At 31.3% G+C, this 23,087-nt stretch overlaps 1 protein-coding gene and 2 long non-coding RNA genes across 4 annotated transcripts; 1 reads left to right on the top strand and 2 right to left on the bottom strand.

Annotated features, from left to right (window-relative positions):
* Positions 1-1,226: 1,226 nt before the first annotated feature.
* Positions 1,227-22,426, bottom strand: LOC133202638 (steroid 17-alpha-hydroxylase/17,20 lyase-like). Of its 2 annotated transcripts, none has more exons than XM_061338493.1 (11): positions 22,335-22,426; positions 20,520-20,682; positions 19,915-19,992; positions 19,622-19,720; positions 19,371-19,464; positions 3,515-3,670; positions 3,146-3,357; positions 2,801-2,929; positions 2,347-2,451; positions 2,074-2,205; positions 1,227-1,893 (listed from the first exon to the last, which is right to left on the bottom strand). In XM_061338493.1, exons 2-11 carry the CDS (start codon positions 20,656-20,658, stop codon positions 1,532-1,534), a joined length of 1,506 nt encoding a protein of 501 aa, XP_061194477.1. In that variant the 5' UTR covers positions 20,659-20,682; positions 22,335-22,426; the 3' UTR covers positions 1,227-1,531. The 2 variants fall into 2 exon arrangements, with proteins under 2 accessions (XP_061194477.1, XP_061194476.1); XM_061338492.1 differs by lacking the exons at positions 1,227-1,893; positions 2,074-2,205; positions 2,347-2,451; ... (1 more) ...; positions 3,146-3,357; positions 3,515-3,670 and adding exons at positions 15,005-17,226; positions 17,382-17,513; positions 17,673-17,777; ... (1 more) ...; positions 18,462-18,673; positions 18,898-19,053.
* LOC133202649 (uncharacterized) lies at positions 3,731-4,311 on the bottom strand. Its single transcript, XR_009723273.1, has 3 exons — positions 4,145-4,311; positions 3,931-4,008; positions 3,731-3,761 (listed from the first exon to the last, which is right to left on the bottom strand). It is a non-coding gene; the product is annotated as an uncharacterized LOC133202649 (long non-coding RNA).
* LOC133202887 (uncharacterized) lies at positions 10,431-12,936 on the top strand. The gene is made up of 4 exons (XR_009723311.1): positions 10,431-10,497; positions 10,722-10,811; positions 11,030-11,104; positions 12,920-12,936. It is a non-coding gene; the product is annotated as an uncharacterized LOC133202887 (long non-coding RNA).
* Positions 22,427-23,087: the final 661 nt, after the last annotated feature.

The following is a 23,087-nucleotide window of genomic DNA, read 5'->3' as shown; positions in this document are numbered from 1 at the left end:
GTCCTATAAGAGGCCATTAACTTGGATGCGATGTATATTTTATGATTTTAATCATATACTTCCCGTACATTTCCTAGACAAGCGATACTGCCGTATATTTGTATGCAGATTCATTGAAGGGTAATAGAAGGGTCGTAATAAATCGATATATTGCAAGGGCATACCCTCAATGAATTATGACAAGCTTTTACACATAAACTCAAGAGGTATGAAGATATTTGAAAAGTGCTGCGAATCTGATGAAATCTTGCAAATGAATTAATTATATCTATATTTAATGTCTTGACCAGCAAAATATTCAGCATACGGTCTAACAAACGTAATTTTAGCAATTATATAGTAAAATCTTTATAGGTTCGCAGCACTTTTCACAAACTACAAAGAGTGTTGAAAATAATTATAAATTAAACTTAGATTTTCAACGTGGTTATACCCTTGCAATATTGGAATTTATAGATGACCTCAATACTGCAGGTATATTTGCTAAAATCACGTGACAAGTCTAGGTAAGAAATCTAATTGTCCCCAACATGTAGTTTTCAACCACATTACATTTGTCTGATAATAGTAAAGTCCTAAAAAGAATCGCCCATCCTTGTAAAGAATGTATTTTCTATATAAAAAATTCGCCGATATTTCCATTTGTCACCTTAATTGTACTGCGTAATTTTTTATCAAACTAGAAAAAGATATTAACATGAACATTTATTTCGCTATATATACAATTAGAGACAAACCAACATTTACAGATCGTGCTTATTAACCCAACAAAAGTTTCCTCTCAACTAGATTGTAACTTAAGAGAAGACTCGCAGACAAAAACGTAATTGAAAAATGCAAAGAAATCCAATAAAACAATACTGCATGTATACATGGTTATTTTTGTCCAATGTTATTTTCGCTATTTCAATTGCAATCAATTTTGCCCATTTTAACATTCACCATGTCACAGTTGTGAAATAGAGATAATGATGTCTAATTTAAACGGGGTGAAAAATTTCCATGCTACAATATGTTCATAAACTTTGTGGGGGGAACATAACAAAGTTTCAATTCCATTATTTTCTTTAGATATACATTATAATTTATAATTCAAGAGGAGTGTCCGCAGATTTTAACCTTTTATGCCAAGTGGAACAAAAACGTTTAGCGTCAGAGGAGTTTGCACCCTAAAATTCATTAAAAGCGAATTTGAATTTTTTTCATTAAAATGAAACGGTTTTTATAATATTTCCCTACAAAATTTGAAGAAGAAGAAATAAAATGTGGGGAGAGGACCAAACTAGGCTAGAAAACAAGCACTTAAAATACTGTCAACTTAAGTTTCCTTAAAACATTTAAGGAGATTCAGGAGCGTCCGGAGATAAATCCTCAATTAATTCTGAACACACTATTTGAACCATAGAGAATTATCAAGGTGTTTCTTAGTCCCTTTTTTTCAAATCATCTAAAATCATCCCTCATAATACAAAATAAATAAATTCCTTCTGATCCTTGTATATTGTTTTTAAATGATAATATATCCCACAAATCATTGATTGATGATCCTGTCCTTCACGATGACTTTATACTCAGATGAAAGCTCTGTGCCAAGACCAGTCAGCTTGTATTCAGGATTCGCTTTCTCGCCATCTGGGAGGCGAACTTCAAATCGCTGCAGCAGGTTTACACACATCAACAGTATTTCAGGCTTGGCGACCGTTTCTCCCAAACAAACTCTGCTGCCAGCTGAAAACGGAAGCCAACTATCGGGTCTGGCAGGTTTCTTTTTCCCATTTTCATCAAGGTAACGATATGGGTCAAATTTTTCTGGGTCTTTAAAGAACTTTGGGTCATTGTGAAGGGCCCAGTGGTTTATAAAGACCATGGTGCCTTTTGGAATGTCATATCCCCCTGTTCGTGAAAGTAATTGTATTTCATATTTGTTGTAATATCATAAATATTGAAAAATCTTTAAAAATAAATAAAAGAAATATTAACTGCATAAGGATTTTATCAATTTAATCAAAAACACAAAGTCTGAGTGAAAATCTTTAAACAAAAAACGATATCGTATATTATTATACAACATACCGACTTGTGAATCACAAATGGTCATGTGTGGGATACCAAGTCCTGCAACAGTTCCAAGTCTCGTACTTTCAAACAAGCAAGCTTCTGTGTAGTCCAACTTATTGCGGTCCTTCATTGATGGGTGTTTTGCTCCTTCAAAAAATTCAAATATAAATACAGCTATTAATTTTCAAGTTTTCTCATTTGTTTTGATTGTAAAGCCACATAAAATTTGTTTTCTTAATTAAATTTGTTTTTCTATTTTCAATTAATGTACGTTATAAATCAAATTACCAATGGCACTATCAATTTCCACCTGGCATTTGGATTGTATATCCGGAAATTTGGTCATGAAATATACAAACCAGTCCATTGTAAATCTGGTTGTATCCACGCCAGCTGTTGAAAAAATTCATCATAATCATTAGCTATCTTAAGGTATCTTAAAAGAAAGTTCAAAGAATTAAGATAGTAAATCTAAGATTTATCGTTGAAATATTTTAAAAATGATTATGACATAAAATGAAATAATGAAAAGGACGAAAAATTCATCCAGAATGTTCGTGAGTATTTTACATTTTTTTTTTCTTTTTTTTTTTTTTTTTTTTTTTTTTTTTTTTTTTGGCTTTGCTTTGCTTTGCAATTTTGAAAAATTATCAATTATCATTGCGTAGACTAGAGTAAAGAATTTGTGCAAATATACACAAAAGACAAAAAAATTCAAATGTAAACGGAGCACACTTCTTACCTAAAAATATATCTGATATCGTTTGAATTAAACGTGTATCGTCCAACTTCTCCAGAACAGATTCGTCTCCCTCATTTTCTGCCTCTTCTTTTGCCGCCAACAAACTGTCAATAAAATCCCTATTGACACCTTCAAACCATTAAGAAATATTATTCATACCAAAAATTTATTATTCTTTGTTACATATAAGAGCCTACATTTTTATTAATAATTGTATGGCAAAAAAATTTTATGGAAATTTTTCATCTCAAATTTTTGAAAGAGAATTAATTGGTATTTGTTCTCATTTTTCATTCAGAGGTTATTTCAAAGGTAGATATGCAAGCTTCTGCGAAAGTTGATGACCTGGTTTGTATGTATCTACGTGGTCTCTATATTTAGCTCTGATAAATTTTTCTAGTTGGTCTGCAACTTCAACAAAATTCTTCCATTTTGCAGTAGGGCAGATGTTTTTCAGACACGGTATTAAATCCTCCACGAATCCAGTACCAAAATCATCAATCAGGTTTTCTTCTAATTTAAGAAGTATTTTTACTTCCGGGTCATCAATAGGAAGTCTGTTAAAAGATTTATTTTGATTTCAATTCATTTTAATAACAGAAAAATGCAGATGATTTAATTCAAAAGGTGTTACACATTCAATTTTATGGTAGATTTAAGTGTCGCTGATTTACGAAATTCACTGAAAAATAGAACTTGTCTCCCAAAACCTACTTCTGCCCGAAACAAATAGTGTACAGTTGGTGGAAGACCATCATATCTGCGTATTCTTTAAATATGAATGGATATTTTTCCTGTGCCATTTTATTTAGGAATTTGTCCATGTTGTCTTGTATCATATTTTCAAGAAGATCCCCTTGTAAATAGTTTCTAAAATAAAGCAATTTTTATATCTCTCACATTTTTTCCAATGGTATTATGATTTAAAAGTTGGAGTTCAGGAAAATCCAAGTTTGTGTACCTATTTTGAATTCAACGTAAAAAGCCAAAGAAACATTACTCTCACCTTAGTCACTTTTTTAACATTATCAAATTTTTACCAAACGATTTGTGTTTTATATCCCCTTACTTTAGCCGAGAAGAAGAGGAAACGAATGAAGCTTTGCATTCTTTTTTAAACCAAATCTCACCAAAAGAGAGGCGTACGACAGGACCGTACACTTTTGACAACTCCGCAACTTTCTTGTGCATTTCAACAGAAGAGTAAACTGAAAGATGACAAAGTTTACAGAATGTGAACACTAATAAATGTAATATAAAGTATTTTTTTTTTCTTTACTGCACTAGATAAATTCCTGGAAAAAATCAAAATAAAATTCAAAATAATATGGAAAGAATTCTTACTTTGATAATGACCAATAAGTGGTATACACCAAGGTCCTGCCGGCAGACGATATCGCATTCGTTTGATGACGTAATATACAAAGAGACCTATACTCAGTGCTGCAAGCAAGGTTTGTGTGTTGACAGATAACTTAATCATGTTTCACTTTTTCTTTACTTTTGCCTCTCTCTGTATATAATGAAACAAAAAATATGAATATTGACTTTGTGACTATAATTCTATTAGATGATACTTGCTTGTGTATGAATTAATAGTATTAAAATGAGCTCATAACCGAAGACTTAATGGCTCTATTAATATCTGTAGGATATGGTGGATCTGTGAGATACCTCAAAGTATCAACCTATATCCAGCACTTAGCACACCTTGAAACTGGTCAAATGTAGCAGGACAATGAAAAACAGCAGCTCTATATAATATGATTCATTAATTTGACATTTTGGACAAAGCGATATTACATTTTTAGCAACAACATCCATTTATAAATGTTATTAAACACTCTTTCTAGGAATTATCTTTTTTTTTCAAAACAATAACGAATAGATCCGATGAAAAAAGAATAGATCCTTGTTGCGAGTGGGTATTCTGTCCGATTTTGGTAAAATGAGATATGAATTTGACTTAGATATTTTTTCTCAAAGAAATAGTATAAAATATCGTTACCTTTGATTCCATTCAGATGCTTTTAGAATCATTTTTCTTAACTTTACCTGATCATAATCAATAAAGCTTTTTAAAATGTTTCCAGTTTACGACAAACAATGCATAAAAGATTTAGCATTCTGATCCCTAAAGACCCCCTGATTATGTAACATGAGAAGGGGTATCACTGGCAGTAGTAAGAAATCTTTCAAATAAAAATTTCAGTTCAATGATGAATAAAAATATTGATCGCTAAAGAGCTATAGATAAAGGACTTCCCTTTGGGCTCCTAAAGTGAGGGATCGGCTACTTTATCTTGATATCAAATGAAAGGTCTCGAGATTTCGAAGATTTTTCGTTCTACACCTATATTCCACTTTTCCTGACATAAAGCGCCAAACATTGAGTATTCTGGCCCCTTAGGCCCCTAATTTTGCAATATATTATCAAAAACTTCTAAAGTTTCAGATTGTTTAGATCGGTAATATATATAAGCAGAATATTGCTTGTGAAAGAGTAAAAGATGAAAATCTGTTGGTCCCTTCTGAGCCCCTAAATTGAGGGGTCAGCACCTTTCTCTTGATATTAAATAAAAAAGAATGCCTCCATAAGGGATATTGAAAAAAAAAATCGAGTTAAACATGTACTTTTATAATGGCCTACAAGCGAGATGCAACATGGTCCTGGTGGCAAACAATATCTCATTCATTTGATGACGTAATACGTACACAGAGGCCAATGCTAAGACCAATGAGCACGGTCTGTTTATTCAGAAACAAAATGATCATAATGTTTTCTTTATCTCTTCTTTATCAGGCTGTAATTCAAAACAATTCGTTTTGTATATTTGGCTACATTTATGTCTCTTAATGTGCAAGGAAAAATGTTTGAAAATCTACCCCTTTAAGAAAAATAGTGCCACAGTGTAGCGAAATACAAGTTTAGGCATGAAGTGTTACGAGGTTTGTGTCTTAACAAGGAACAAGGTTTTTTGATTCGCTTGCCGTTGACAGTTCAAGCTCCACTCACTTATCTACGACGTGCTGTAAAAAAATGTTTTATGTTCTGAAATTGCAGCCCTGGGGAACCGTTGCACTGGAGGGGGTTAACCTCCATTCCCAATACAGTTATTTTGGTAATAAATATTATATGTACAAAAAAAAAAACGTTTTTGCTCCCTAAATAATACATGTAAATCTAGCGTCCGATTATGATATTTTTCTTGCTCCCAATGGTTCTCCAGGATTGCTATTTTAGACAATTAATACTGTCGATGTAAAATTAGGGATTTATGAATAAATATAATGTTGGTATGTTCAGAAGTGCAATATTTGTAACATAATTTTAAATGTGTATACCTTCGATGAGTACATTTTATGAATAAAGTCTTTAGGTGCAAAAGTGTTTTTCTTTGTAACAGAGTTTGTCACAATGCATAACTATTAAAACATTTCTACTGTTATTTGTTACAATAATTCTTTGTATGACTGGTGCTTAAACTTTCAACACAATCGTTATATCACTCCTTACGACACAAACTCTCATAGATTTCATGCATTAATAGAGCCTGTAAGCACTCAAACAAAATGGCGCGAGATTTGAATCTTATTTCAATGATGATCATCCATGACAAGGGTTGGGTCACGATAGTGAAAACGTTTTCATATATCACTTGTTTGAACCATATTCATCATATCACTTGGGCTAAACACGGGGACAATTTTTTCTTCGGATAATATGAGAATATTTTCAAAAATCTTCGTTTGTCTGTTTAATATTGTTTTCAAAAGCAGTTAAATAGCCTTTAAAAAATAGAAAAAAAAAATGGGGAAAAAAGTCCATATCCCGGAGTTCCAGGATTCTCGAAATCAACCCCCTTAATGCTCAGGTTATATAAAAACGGCTTTCACATTTAACAATCTGGAGAAATAATCTTTAGTGAAATAGTTTTTTTCTGAAAGAAATGACTATTATGATGATGCCTCATTGCTGAGTAGATTTGATAGTTTAAAACCGAGGGAAAATTCCGAAAGTTTTATTTTTGATAAATTATTCATGGTTCTTTTTCCGAATAAAGTAATCGGAGCGTTTAAGCCATTTACCCAACCAAGCTTATGCTTCTAGATTTTTTTTTCAGTGAACAAGGATGCAAGAGTTATTTCGCATGCACAGCAATTAAAAATATCAATAGCTGTGGTAAATGTGTAATCTTTTGATTTGGACAATGTTAAAGTACTATTGCATCAGCAAGATAATATTATCTGAAACTTACCAGTTTTTGGTTCTACATCAGATTCCTTATTTCATATACTTTAAAGTGATAGGAGACAAATACTTCTCTGTGAAATGTAAACATAGATTGGTTCTGGTCAGTCTCTACTATGGAATGCCGTAGCTACCTGAATTAAGGTCATCCTTAAATAAATAATTATATGTAACTTGAAATCATCATGTTTTTGTGTTTTCCGCAAAAAATACTCAATTTAACACATTTTGTACCCCTTATTGACTTATTTGATCAGTTTTTATTGTTTGTCCTGTGTAAATTTTCATAAACTTTTTAAAATTATCATCATTTTTGTTCTTTCCGCTGTTCTTAGCTATGGCTAAATTATTATATACAGTGGTTAAATTATTATATGCAGTGGCAATTTTTTTTATGCAGTGGTTATCTCATAATATGTGCAGAGTGTTTATTTCATAATATGAAATGCTTAAATCAATATATGCAGTGGTTATATCATAATATAATGTGGTTACGTCATTATATTTTATATGACATGATTTTATCATTTATATGCAGTGTACACATCATTATATGCAGTTGCTGCACCTTTATATACAGTTGCTGCATCATTATATGATTTGTTTGCAGCATTATATGATATGGTATGTGCAGTCTTTCCATTACCTTTGAGGGTAGTGAAATGCATTGCAATGTATCTGTAACCCAACATTACGTTTATAAGAATTTGGAATGTAAGCCAATTTAGCTGACTCTACCATAACTCTGTTAACTTTTATCTGTCTGAGCGTGCTATTTAGGTGTTATATTTCCTGTTTCGCATTTCCTTAGAATTGATATGTAGCAGTTAGAGTTATAGTTATTGTTAGATACTGAGTATAAGTTGTTAAACACTGTCATGTGATATTTCAAGTGGTCAAAGAAGAACAGTGACATTAAATCACATCCTTCAATTTGGCATTGATAATTATCAAGAGGCCGTGCTTGGCTTCTCTGTCTCTCCCTCTCTAAGATCTATTACCACCCATGTATATATATTTTTGCTGACATCAAGTACATGTAGCAATTTTTTGAAATTTGTAAACCAGCAAAAAATGGTCCCTTGAAGAAAACTTTTCAAATTGTATGGCTATAGGCATTTTTGGAACATATATTTTGAATTGTATTAATAATGCAAGTCAAATTTGGACAACACCATTTAGGGTTAAGTTTGTGGATTGTTCTCTGGAGTGGATACTTCATGGTAGTCAAAAGCACATGTGTCTAAATTTGTACACTAAAAGGAATAGACAGCCAAAATACAAACTTTAAAGTAAATCTAATAAGGGGACGGTTTCAAGATTGAAACCGCCAGCTAAATAGAATTTAATTTTGCATTCTCGCGAAATTTTATTGATTTTGTGTTCCTTTTATATCAAAAATATTTTACTGGAAATTGGGTTTGTTAGTTAATAGTTATACTGTTTTTAATACTGTGTTACACACTTGATGTTGTTTTGTAAAAGCTACAAAAAGGAAAACACTTCTACAACGACAGAGTAAAAAAAAATACTATTCATGTCCTATTATACATGTATTTCATACTACACAATTGTTTAAAAGTGGATATAGACTTGGAAAGGGGAACACAGCTAATTGTGCCACGTACGTGTAACATATGGTAGCACATACCATATGTTACAAGTATGTGAAACATATGTAACACATACGTGTATTCCAACCGCACGTTACACGTACGTGGTACAACGTATGGATAACATGCGTGTGACAACATACGTTTCACATAACGTACGTGAAACGTGCGGTTGGAATACACGTACGTGTTACGTACATTTCACGTATGTGTTACATTTGGTATTTGTTACCACACGTTACATGTACGTTTATAAACGCATGGTTTACATGTGTATTGTCAACCACACGTTACACATACGTTAATGAACACGTGGTTTACATACCTATTGTCAACCATACGTTACACATATGTTAATAAACGCACGGTTTACATGTGTATTATAAACCACACATTACACATATTTCACACACATGGTTTACATTTATTATCAACCACACGTTACACATACGGTAATATATGCAGGGTTTACATGTATTAAAAACCACACATTACATGTACGTTAATGACAAGTATGAGTGTTATCAGCTATGTAACATGTAGGTTAATAAAAATTGTTTTACATGTGTGTGAAAAGCTGGCTGTGTTTGAGAAGGCTGTTAACTTTCTATATTAATGGTACTTTTACATACATGTACAATAAATGTAGGTCAACTATAATTAAATTCAATCCTTTTTATTTTTTTTTATTTCAATTTCGTTTAATTAATTAGTAAAATTATTACTTAGTTTTTGTCAATAAGTGAAAAAAAATCCCTAAAAGTTTTATTGTTGCTGGGACTATATAATATTCTTAAATTGGTGACATTTTCAAATACAGGAACTTTTTGTACAAAAGTACACCTCAGACCAAATACTTTTTTTTTACTTTAAAATAGTTCAGAGTGAACTAATCAAGATAATGTTTAACAATCAATAACCTGTAATCCATGAAACAGAGTATTGCGACCAACTTGGTCCAAGTATAAAATCCCTCTTAAAACGGGACCCTAGATCATAAGTTGAGTGGATTTTAATCATTATACTGTAATATATTTTAAAGATTTAACTATTTTTTTTTTCAAAAAAATAATATCATATCATGATCTATGATAATGATGATTAAAACTCAATCACCTCTGAAAGCTCACAGGTGTGTGCATTGTTGACTTGTTGTGCGTGTTTTGCGTCTTTAATGTTCCAATTTATTTCACATTGTTTACCTTACGTCCACTTGCATGTCTGACATGGAGTAATCAGTTCGCATTGGTGTATAATTTACTCTTAGAGCAGTAAAACATAGTCTACATACAAGTGCACCAATCTCGTAATGTGTATATCGGATATCGGTAGAGGCACATAAAATTGAACTCGATCATCGGTAGATATAATCATTCCGAATTCAGGAGCAAAAGCTGAATTTGAAAAAAAAAAAGAAAATCACGATAATTTCACAACAGAACTCAAATGGAATTCACCTAAATAGATATTACATAATTATACAGTTGGTAGCGTCCGTATAACACTAAATATGTAAAATGTACGTTCCGGAATTTTCACCTCCGATTATTATTTACGTTAACGGGTGACGTCACTGGTAAGAAGTCTGACGTCTGCAAGACAGTGTCTGGATAACGGTGAGGAATATACATAACATCAACAGTTATTTATTTACTTTATATTTCAGACTGTGTTGCATGTAAACTAACGGGTGTGTTTCTTTTATTTTAGTGTATAACATAATGTAAACTTAGTTTACCAAGTAAGTAAGAAAACATTGACGCAGTCAACTGTCTTGGTCAGCACCCCAGCCCAGGTGTGAATCAACACTGGCACATTATATCAAAATTCAGGTGAGGTATAAAACATACTGTTATAAAAAAAATTTATTGATGGAAAAAGTTCCACCCACCCAATGTATTTCTTTACAAAACGTAGAGGAAATATAAATTATCTTTTAGGGCAATAAGGGTGTAACACTTATTTTTCAGATGTCTTTTTCATACAGTCCTTATGAGTATAAATAATGTATTTTGAGATTGTGATTTTTTTATGTGATTTTAAATGTACACTCCAGGATGGTGGCTGAAGCTCATCTCCTATGTAAACACCTAATTGCCAAGTCTGGACTTCAAAAACAGATTCTGAAAGTTTAACCAGCATTATGGTAATACTCTTAAAAAAGAAATCAAATTTTCTGATCCCATTGCTTTTAGACTTGCAATTTAATACATATATCATGTAATGATGTGCATTACATTTGAATCACAAGAGGAGAAAATGTTAAATGTTATTAGTAAAATAAGTAATTTTTCATATTGTTTGTTTTGCTTTACAAGTCTGAAATGCAATTTTTTTAACATATATTTTCTTTTTTACCCCAAGGACAAAAAGTATACACTTCGAACAGACACAAAAACATATAGGTCCATGCCAAGCTATGAAAGATTTATGCTGAGGGTAAGTTCTATTATTATATAGAATTTAATTGTCAGACATATGGTTATGTCTAAAATTTTACTGTTGTATTTATATCAGTGATAAGCAATATTTTGCACCTGAGCTGACTTACATGTAATCACAAAAATTTTTTATAACTAATTAGATAACCTGAGTCAGTCATGACCTATTGCTGATCACATTTTGTCTGTAGTCTTTCTGTCTGTCTAGCTGTCCGTCTGTCTGTAAACTTTCACATTTTCGACTTCTTCTCCAGAACCACTGGCCTATTTCAACCAAACTTGCCACAAACCATCCTTGGGTAAAGGGGATTCAAGTTTGTTCAAATAAAGGGTCACACCCTCAATAAAAGGGAGATAATTAAGAAATAGTGAAAATTTAGTGGGAAGTTTTAAAAATTTTCTTCTCAAGAACCACTGGGCCAAAAAAGTTGAAACTTATAGGAAACCTTGTATGTCAAAGTGTAAATTCAAATTTGTTTAAATCATGAGCCCCAGGGATAGGTTGGGGCCACAATGGGGGATCAAAGTTTACATATGAATATATAAGAAAAAATCTTTAAAAATCTTCTTCTCAAGAACAGCAAAGCCTTGTTTAGTCATATTGATAAGGAAGCATCATCAAGTAGTGTAGATTCAAGTTTGTTAAAATCATGACCCCCCAGGGGTAGGGAGGGGCCACAATGGGGGATATATTTTACATAGGAATACATAGGAAAAAAACTTTAAAATTCTTCTTCTCAAGAATAGCAAAGCCATGAATAGTCATTTTGAAGTGGAAGCATCCTCAGGCTGTGTAGTTTCAAATTTGTTTAAATCATGATCCTCTGGGGATAGGATTGGACTATAATGGGAGATCAAAGTTTTACATAAGAATATATAGGAAAAAATCTTCTTCTCAAGAACAGAAAAGCCCTGATTAGTCATGTTTATATGAAAGCATCATCAGGTAGCGTAGATTCAATTTTGTTCAAATCATGAACCCTGGGGTAGGGAGAGGCCACAATTGGGGATCAAGTTTTTACAAAGGCATATGTAGGGAAAAATCTTTAAAAAATTTCTGCTCAAGAACAAGAAAACCATATGTTATATTAATATTTCTTATGGCCTGAGGGTGTGTCATGACCTTGACCCAAGGTCATTTGGGCAAGTCCAAGGTCACTGACAGAAAAAAAATCATAATTTGTGTTTACACAAAGATTGCTTATGACCTGAAGGTGTGTCATGACCTTGACCCAAGGTCATTTGGACAAGTTCAAGGTCACTGACAGAAAAAGTTCATAATTCGTGTTCGGTCCGTATCTTTCCTATGGAGAATAATTTTGGATGTTGGGAGTATCCACTTCACACAAAGATTGTTTATGACCTGAGGGTGTGTCATGATCCTGACCTATTGTCACATACTGTAGAAAAAATGGATAAATAATGCATCCATACTTTCCAACAGAAAGATACTTTAATAATTGTTATTAATTTTTCAATGTAATAAAAAACAATATTTTTATTAGTATTGCTGTTTTACTAGGCTATGCCAAAGTTTCATTCATTAAAAAAATATTGAGCAATTACCGGTAAATTTTCTCTCTAAATGTATAAACAATTTTTGAACACCTTTTAGATCCTAAAATACTAGTATTAGTTACTTGGCATCTTCTCTGAAAAACCCAGTGGGGGGTATTTGTCCATATTGGACAGTTCTAGTTTAGTTCTAAAGGGAGTCAATCAGGAGTTATATGTAGAAAATAATAATGTTCGGAAAAAAAACTATGTGTTTTTCCATATGCAAATTCATTTAATATTTTCTTTTTCTCTACAGATGAAAGGGAATTACAGAAGAATGAATTGATGTTAACATCTCAACATTAAATTTGGCTTAAATTTGAATATGTCTTTTGTTGTGATTGCCTAAAGAGCAATTAGGATCAGGAAATTTGAGGTGAAGGATATCCAGATATGTACCTTCAAAATGTGGATCATTCAACAGATGAAAAGAAAATAAGCCCCTGAAGAAAATTATGTCAAATGCATGAAATGAATATTTTAATTGCACATCATTTTTGTTTCACGTATGTTTACAATATATATGTGAAAAAGAATGTTCGGTGGTCAAAACATATGTTTAACCATGGTTTGGCACATGTATGGTACTTAAACATTTATCATGTGAGCAGAGCATTTAACAAACGTACATGTTAAATGCATGTTTCTAAAAACATACGTTAACACACGTTGCACGTACATTATTCATACGTGAACCATATGAATAACGTACGTGTGCAACATATGTGTAACGTATGGTAGTCAATACGTATGTTTAACGTACGTGTCACACATGATATTCATACGTGTGAAAACGTACGTTTAACATACGTGGTGCTTTTTTCATGTGATACGTACGTGAAGTCACGTACGTATCACATACGTTTAACGTACGTGATACGTACGTGGCACATTTTGCTGTGAAGGTACCGGTATTTGCGTAAAATTGTAGAGCGGTTCATTTTTCTTGACTCAAATGAATCAGACTCTTCTCTTCTCTATAAACCTCGAAACTTTTTTCACCTATCATGCTTTTGTGAACTAATTTAATGCACACTTTAAAAATAATCATATTGCAACTTATTTTATAAAAGTTTTCACAATCATGATTGGAATTTTCCTCATTTTTTTTAGTGTTTAGTTGCTCCTCATTTGCACAAATAACAACCTCAATGTCACTAGGTTAACTATTAATTACGTTTTCACAGAACGGTTTTTGAATTGAGTACGATTCCCAATGATGTGTCTTTCATCTGTTTTTTCCTAGTCGTTGATATGTTTTCACCAAAGTCTTTCTTACTGTTACTGCATTGAATATTTTGCTTTAAATGTTAAGATTTAGTTTCAAACAGGATTGCTTCCAATTTGCATCGGTGTAGAAAATTCGACGAGTTTGAGAAACTCTCTTATGCTTATCAGAGGATTCTGAAAGATGTTAGTACCATGTGTACTTGTTTAGTACTTAAGTAGCAAGAAAAAACTAAAAAAAAAAAAAAGGCAGAAGAGAGATTCTCAGACGAAACGTACACTTCCGCTGTCCTGAAACAGTCCTGCTTTATACCCATTGGCAAATGAAAGCAATATGGGTCAAATGAAAAAGACAGGACCTTACTCAAAACATGCCAACAACTTGTTAACTAAAACAATATGCGGAAGGCACTCTTGGGAGAACGATGCTCAATATATATATAAAAAAAGTTCTATAATATCGTAATTGAATTCTTATCAAGCCTTAATACATTAAGGACATACGCAAGGTAGTTTGAATTTTATTGTCCTTTTTTTCTGGAATTGAAGAGTTTCAATACTTGAATGACCTGTGTGCTACTCTTTTAATGCCTATATATGGTGTTGGACATTTCTTCTAAAACAAAATTTGATGACAAAAACATCTAGAATATATGTTTGTATATTTTTCTTTGAATTACACAAGAATTTTCATCAATTGATGTCTATTCAATACACCTGGTAATGCATGCTGATTTTTTTGTTTACGAACATCTGATGGTACTATAATTTTTAAATTAAGAATATCTTGAAAAATTATCAGTAGAAAAGGTACGCTGTGTATGTCCTTAAGGTTTTTATTCCTTCAAAAAAGGGAGAACAACTGAACACAGCAAGAAAATTATTAATCAAGAATATCAGATTTCAAATAAAATTGCTCCTAAATTTCATAGCATTATATTTATTTACTAATCGTGCTTTTAATCAGTTCACAAAAAGTACCTATGTTAAATCAAAATGTTTTTTAGCGAGCTGTATTTTTTGAATATTTTATGCAATTATTTTTCTTTCAAATCTTTAAGAAATAAGAAAAATCCATGCAATAAGTATTTGTTATAAAGGATACGTTTATTATATCAAATATCAAGATAATAAAATAGTAAAACACCAAATAAAATGCAAAATCAACATGATAATATGTCTAAACATATATGGTGGAAATCTTACCGACATGTAAATATTACAATAATATAAAGGGTGTATATTTTTTCTTCTAGAATTTGAGAATGCTTTCATATTACTTTTTAAAGTCTGATTAAATAAATCATTGATACACATGGGTATTACTATATGCCATGAAGTTGTTGTCAATAGTGAATAGCAGAGGAAAATCCTTCATGTATGAAATGAAACTGTATAACACAAATGTATGGCTCTGTGAATCATTGAAATCTGTCAATGAATCCAAGTATAAGGAATGAAAAAATACTAATAAACATAAATTTTAATTTCCTCAGTAAACCCATAAACCTTGCAAAACAAAATATTTACAACATGTCATACACTGTAATGAGCTCCTTTTGAGAGTCACTGGAAATTTGTCGTTCTTGGGTATCTGGTAGAGTCAATTTTGTCAGGTGACATGTCCTAACCGAAATATGAACATGATTAGAATTTTCTAAATGGTAATTAAAATCTTATTCCACCCTCTCCATCTATCTTGTAATTCCTTCGCATTTTCTTTGATGATTGGTATACAATAACTTCTAATTTATACACTCGGATACATCCATCAATGATACTACACAATAACTTTGTAATCTGAGCTAATTATATAGTTACCGAATTCAAAATGTAAAGCCTTTCAATATTTTAATAGCAAAGGATTAGCAATTGAGTGTTATAAATAATATATAATGAACAAAGGGAATGTATAAAGCACAAAAAATTCACAATACAAGGATACTTTATAAAAGTTCAAAAGATATTTTGAATATCATGAAAGTTCCAGACCATATATTTCAGCACATGGGCATGCTTGTGTTCTTTAGATTTCTCCTATGCATATTTTAATTTTCGTATATATTCTCTTGTAGTGTATCATGGTATATACCTATAAATTAAATGTATTTTAAATGTCAAATTATTTTGTCATGAAGCAAGGAAGTTGTAAATATTTTAGAATCAACCAATCAGAGTCAAGAGAACGTACATTAGCCTTCCTGCTATTAGAACCATATCATCTTGTCTAGACACCCATATATTTGTTTATATATTAACTTTGAAAGCAGTTCATAAAATATAGTTAAAAATATCTTAATTAAAAAATTGTAATTTTACTCATTGCTCATTACTCATTACTCATTTACTCATGTGGATGAATAATTTTCAGAGAAAACTCGCAGACAATAAAAAAAATTATGGGAAAGAAAGAAGAAACTAAATAAACAGTATGTTCTCAAACTTTTGGGGGGAACATAATAACGTTTAAAAATCCAATCCCTTCAGGTATACGATGTACATAGTAATTTATTTAAAATGGAGATTTAAACCCTATTTTTAAAAATTATATTGAGTATCTTATCCCTTATTTCCCGTTAAAAAACGGGAAAAAACCTCCAACTTCAGACATGTTTGCACATGAAATCCATTAAAAGCGCATTTGATATATTTCATTAAAATCAAATTTTTAAGTTATTTTTCCACAAAAATTTATCAAAAAGGAATAAAATGTAGGAAGAGGGCCAAAGCTCGGCTGCAAAACAAGCACTTAAAAATAACGTCAACGTATGTTTCCTTAAAACATTCACAGAGATTCAGGGGTATCATAGAAGTAAACCCACATTCAATTCTGAACCCATTGTTCGATACATGGAGAGTAATCAAGGCGTTTCTTAGTCGCCTTTCTTTCAAATCATGCCTTCTGATACAAAAGCAGGAAATTCTTTCTGAACGTCTTAATATATTGTTTATAAATGATAATATATCCCACATATCATTGATTGATGATCCTATCCTTGACAATGACTTTATACTCAGATGGAAGTTCTGTGCCAAGTCCCAGTTGCTTGTATTCAGGATTTGCTTTCTCGCCATCTGGAAGACGGACTTCAAATCGCTGCAGCAGGTTTGCACACATCAACAGTATTTCAGGTTTGGCGACCGTTTCTCCCAAACAAACTCTGCTGCCAGCTGAAAACGGAAGCCAACTATCGGGTCTGGCAGGTTTCTTTTTCCCATTTTCATCAAGGTAACGATATGGGTCAAATTTTTCTGGGTCTTTAAAGAACTTTGGGTCATTGTGAAGAGCCCAGTGGTTAATAAAGATCGTGGTGCCTTTTGGAATGTCATATCCCCCTATTTTTGAAAGGAATAGTATTCTTAACAATTTTAATATCATACCATTTTAAGGGTCTTATAAAAATGAAAATATAGAATGAACAACGATTGTATCATTTTAAAAAGAAGATGAGTGAAAATCTTTAAAAACGACATTATTTTACAATACAGACCGACTTGTGAATCACAAATGGCCATGTGTGGGACACCAAGTCCTGTAACACTTCCAAGTCTCATACTTTCAAACAAGCAAGCTTCCGTGTAGTCCAATTTGTTACGGTCCCTCATTGATGGGTGTCTTGCTCCTTCAAAAATTTCAAATATAGATGCAGCTATTAATTAGCATCCCAAGTTCTAGTGATATCATATTTTGCTTATGAAAGCCAAATAAAATGTGTTCTATTAATGTAATTTGTTTTTTTAGATTTCCAATTAATGTATGTTACTCTAGAAATCTAAAGTACCAATGACTCTTTCAATTTCCTCCTGGCATTTGATTTGTGTTTCCGGGAATCTGGTCATGAAATATACAAACCAGTCCATTGTAAATCTGGTTGTATCCACGCCAGCTGTTAAAAAACGTTCGTCATAATTAGTAGTTATCGTATAGTTTCTTAATGGAATGTCCAAAAAGAAAAGAAAACAAATTTAGGATTTGTCTTTGAAAATTTTAAGAAAAAAAGAATAAGAAAATAAAATGAAATAATGATAATGCTATTGAAAAAAAAATACAATGTTTGGGAAATATTTTACTTGCTTTTTTTGTTGGCTTTGCAATTTAAAAAAAACAATATTTAAACAAATGATGTAACCTGATGATAAACCAGCTTTATTGCCTAGACTAAAGTATCCCTCGTATTTGTTCAAAAATATGCCATGGAATTCAAATGTAACCGAAACACACTTCTTACCTAAAAATATATCTGATATGGTTTGAATTAAACGTGTATCGTCCAACTTCTCCAGGGCGGATTCGTCTCCCTCATTCTCTGCTTCTTCTTTTGCCGCCAACAAACTGTCAATAAAATCCCTATTGACACCTTCAAAACATTAAGAAATATTATTTATACATGTATACCAAGCATATGATTCGTTACACATTTAGGAGTACATTTATATACTGTATAAATAATTGTACGAAAAATTAATTCTATAGAAATTTTTCTCCTCAAAATTTTGCATGAGATTGAATTGATATTTGTTTTCACTTTTCAATAGGGGATTATCGCCAGCTTCTGATAAAAGTTGATTACCTGGTTTATATGTATCTACATGGTTTCTGTATTTGGTGCTTATCAATTTTGTTACTTGGTCTGCCACTTTCAGAAAATTCTTCCACTTTGCTGTAGGACAAATGTCCTTCAGACACGGTATTAAATCCTCCACGAATCCAGTACCCAAATCAGCAATCAAGTCTTCATCTAGTTTAAGAAGTGTTTTTACTTCCGGGTCATCAATAGGAAGTCTGGTAAAACATTTATTTTGCTTCAATTCATTTGGATAACAGAAATATATAAGTGATTAAAATCAAAAGGTTTTACACGCCTGGAATTTTTTTTAAAATATTTTTTATATTTTTTTCATTTTATTTTATTATTTATTTATTTATTTATTTATTTATTTTTTGCACATTTAGGTGTCACTGATTTACGAAATTCACTGAAAGTAGAACTTGTCTCCTAAACCTACTTCTGTCCAAAACAAATAGTGTACAGTTGGTGGAAGACCATAATATCTGCGTATTCTTTAAATATGAATGGATCTTTTTCCTGTGCCATTTTATTTAGGAATTTCTCCATGTTGTCTTGTATCATATTTTCAAGAAGATCCCCTTGTAAATAATTCCTAGAATAAAACGATTTCTATATTTGTCACATTTTTGCAATGATATTATGATTTAAAATGTTACTCAGAAATATTGATATATTTTCTTTTAAAACAAAATCTTTCCTTTAATGATATAAAAAGTATTCTAAGAATCTTTCGAGTACAGAAAAAAAGTTTTTAACAAAAACAATGGCAATCGTTAAAAATGTCCTTTCTTTTTCTTTAACTTTGAAGATGCAATCTTATCTTCTATAAGTCGTCATCCATGTTATTTCTCAGCGAAATATCACTTCAAACATTTTCCAAGTCCTTATTTTTTTGTCATAGGAACACACCTGAGAGCTTTGCCGGCTATTTTCCTGTGAAGTTTCCAAGTTGGCGAATAAGTACTAAACACTATGTCTTTACCTCCTGCAGTTATTGCGTCAGCTGAAACATACACACATATCTTCCATATAATGAAAAATTTCTTCTGAAAAACTTTCTCTATTTTTGGAATTGCTACAACTATCATTCTGTATTGTGCTTTTGTACACTTAATTTTAAAATATAATTTATTCAGTGATTAATTAATTATTAATATTACTTGATGCTGACTTTGGTCTTCCAGCAAAATCTGCCTTCTTTTTTACCAATGCCTCTATTACAACTTCATTACTGTTTAGGAAAATCCAAGTTTGTGTACCTATTTTGAAATCAACATAAGAAGCCAATAAAGCTAAATCTAATCTGAGTCACACTGCTTTTTTCGACATCATACAGTTTTTACCAAACGATTCGTGTTTTATATCATCTAGCTTTAGCCTAGAAGAATAGGAAACAAAAGTCGGTTTACTCAACATTTCTTTTAAATTGTTGCAGGAATTAACTAAACCTCACCAAAAAACAGGCGTACAACAGGACCGTACACTTTGGACAGCTCCGCAACTTTCTTGTGCATTTCAACAGAAGAGTAAACTGAAAGATGACAAAGATTACAAAATGTGAACCTAATTAATGATCTTGATGATATACAACTAATATTTACCAAATTTTATTTATAGTATTTTCATCATTTTTTGAATTGTTGAGCAACTCTAGTATTTTAATATAATATTATTGAAATATACTTATAAATTCTCTCTTTTAACATGCGAAAATTTAAATCTACATGCATAAGTTCATGAAAATCGGTGAATGTATTGCCAATAACAGCAAAAATATGTATTTTCAATTTATCACGTATTGAATGAAAAAATTCGTTAAACGTATGCACATTAGTGTTTCTCTTTATTGAGAATAAAACACATTAGTGACCTATACTATGCAAGAAAACAGTTCGACTCTCTGAAAAATCAAAATAAAATTAAAACGTCCAGTGACTTTGGTGTATATTTTGTTTATCTACTCTAGAATTAATATATGTTTTTTTCATTACTGCATTAGATAAATTCATGATTAAAAAATCAAAATGAAATTCAAAATAATATGAAAATAATGCTTACTTTTATAATGGCCGATAAGTGGTATGCACCAAGGTCCTGGCGGCAGACGATATCGCATTCGTTTGATAACGTAATATACAAAGAGACCTATACTCAGTGCTGCAAGCAAGGTCTGCGTGTTGACGGACAAGTTAATCATGTTTCACTTTTACTTTAATTTTGCCTATATAATGAATAAAGAGAAAACATTGAATTATAGTCAGTAAGTCAATATCTATAGAGATTAGGCGATAGTTGCTTGAATTTATAGTATTATGAGGCGGCAATGATGGCCATATTAATAGTCTGTTGGGTGCGGTAGATCTGTAAATTACCTCATAGTTTCAACCTATATCCTGCACTTAATCGGCACACCTTGAAAAAGTAGATTTGTAAAATGAATTATGAATTCAACATTTTTGACAAGAAGATTTTAGAATATTGGATTATTGGATAAATCGTCAATTTTTGTAAATAATAATAATGATAATATAATTCTTTTTATTTTATAATGGTCGCAATTTTTATTTATAAAAATAGTATCGTTTATTCATTGAATACCGTTTCTAGATTAATCAAATCTTTGCATTCCTTGGGATGTGAAGCTAAAAAAATTGAGGTATTTTTGAAACGCCTAGATCAAAAGGGAGCGTAATTTTGTCTACACTTTGGCAAAACATCCTTACACTTTGTGCTCCGAAATTATACAAAATCACTCTCTATTTTTTTTTTTTTTACAGTTATTCATTAGCAGGTTATTGGGTATATTATTCTTACGATTCAAAATTGAGAGTTGAGGTTTAATACTCCTACAAGACACGTCAGGGCCAGAAGGATAACAGAAGTGTTCCACAGTTATAATTTGCACATTGTCTTATTTTTAGTCTTCAACATATTAAGTATTATATCTTCTTGTCTATACACATATATTTATATTTTATCTAGAATGGTTTTTTTTTTTTTTTTTTTTTTTTGGGGGGGGGGGGTTGTTTTTTCTTTCTTTTTGTTTTGTTTTGTTTTGTTTTGTTTTGTTTTTTTTTTTTTGTTTTGTTTTTTTTTTTTTTTTTTTTGCATTTAGAGAAGATTATATTATTTGATTTGATTATTTCATTTTCTTTTATTTGATTTATTTTGTTGCTGTAAGTTATATCGACTTTACAAAATATTGAAATGAAAATATTAATATAAGCTTAATATCTAATTATATCAGTGTAGCATTTTTTTTTATGAAACAATTAAATTATATGCTTTGTGATTAAATCGATATAAATATGTTTGTGTTTGTGTGGGAAAGTTAGAAAATATTGTTATCGAACTTACGGGAGGGGGGGGGGAGCACATCCCTCGGGAGTATGTGCATAGTGTCAAATAACGATTATAGAAAAACTAAACGAAGATGATTTAACTATAATAAAAAGAATATGTCCATAAATTAGAGGATTTAATACTATACATGTTGATAAGACGCTAAAAAAATAAGACAATGTACCATCTATAAAACACTTAGTATAGACACCTCTACGCTTCCATACATGGACACTCTGGGATTTAAACTTGACCTGCAATGACTAAGTTTCATTAACATTGCCAGTTAAATGAATAACAGATTCCATCTCTGATATAAAGCAAAAGTAACACAGAATTATAATTTTTGAATACTTGAAAATTTTGTAGTGGATTATTTTTTTATTAAAGAGTACAAATAAAAGTATCCAATCCAAGTATTTTAAATCACAGAGGCTTCCGTATATTAAGGGTCTGCTACATTCTCCTGTACTAAGTAAAAACGGTTGATACTTGATTTACAAATATAATCTAACTGATTCAAAAACTAACCAAGTCTTGCAAACCGTAATGTTAAATTTCAATTGATTTCTAATGCCTACGATTATTGTACTCTTATTTATATTGAACATGTTGACAAACAGAGCGGTAAAGGTTTAAATCCAGTACTATGATTTATGCTTAACTTAGGGATAAGTGCTTTTCAATTCACAATACAGAAAAAAAATCAGTTTTGTGCTTAAACACTATACTCTTTAGAGAAATGGATGTAGGATTTGCCTTTCTTATTCTCTATACAAGTTGAAATATATAATATGGCTAGAATTTATTTTAGCAAACTAGACGTTAAATCAATACGAAAATATTTGACTAAATTTAAACATGGAAATACAACATTTGCATTTCTTATTCAAGAGTGAATTTGAGAAGCCAACAGTGAAGGATCTACAGAGGGATATTGGGGTTGTCCACAATCCCCTAGCTCTCCTCTTAATTTTGATTTTGAAAGAAAAAAGAGATGAACCCCATTCATCATTATCAAGTGGTTCGAAATTTTTATTTTAAACATTCCCATCATAGTCCTGTACGTGCTGTTGTTCAATAATACGTATCAAAATATTCCACTTTTCCAGATATAAAGCGCCAAACATTGAGTATTCTGGCCCCTTAGGCCCCCTAATTTTGCAATAAATTATCAAAAACTTATGTAGTTTCAGATTGTTTAGATCGGTAATATATATATATAAGCAGAATATTGCTTGTGAAAGAGTAAAAGATGAAAATCTTCTGGTCCCTTCTGAGCCC

The sequence above is a fragment of the Saccostrea echinata genome, unplaced genomic scaffold (genome assembly GCF_033153115.1).
Source record: "Saccostrea echinata isolate AGI-Se365-2 ecotype Australia unplaced genomic scaffold, CSIRO_AGI_Sech_v1 ptg000047l, whole genome shotgun sequence".
Classification (NCBI taxonomy): domain Eukaryota; kingdom Metazoa; phylum Mollusca; class Bivalvia; order Ostreida; family Ostreidae; genus Saccostrea; species Saccostrea echinata.
This window is presented reverse-complemented; position numbering and strand designations above follow the sequence as displayed.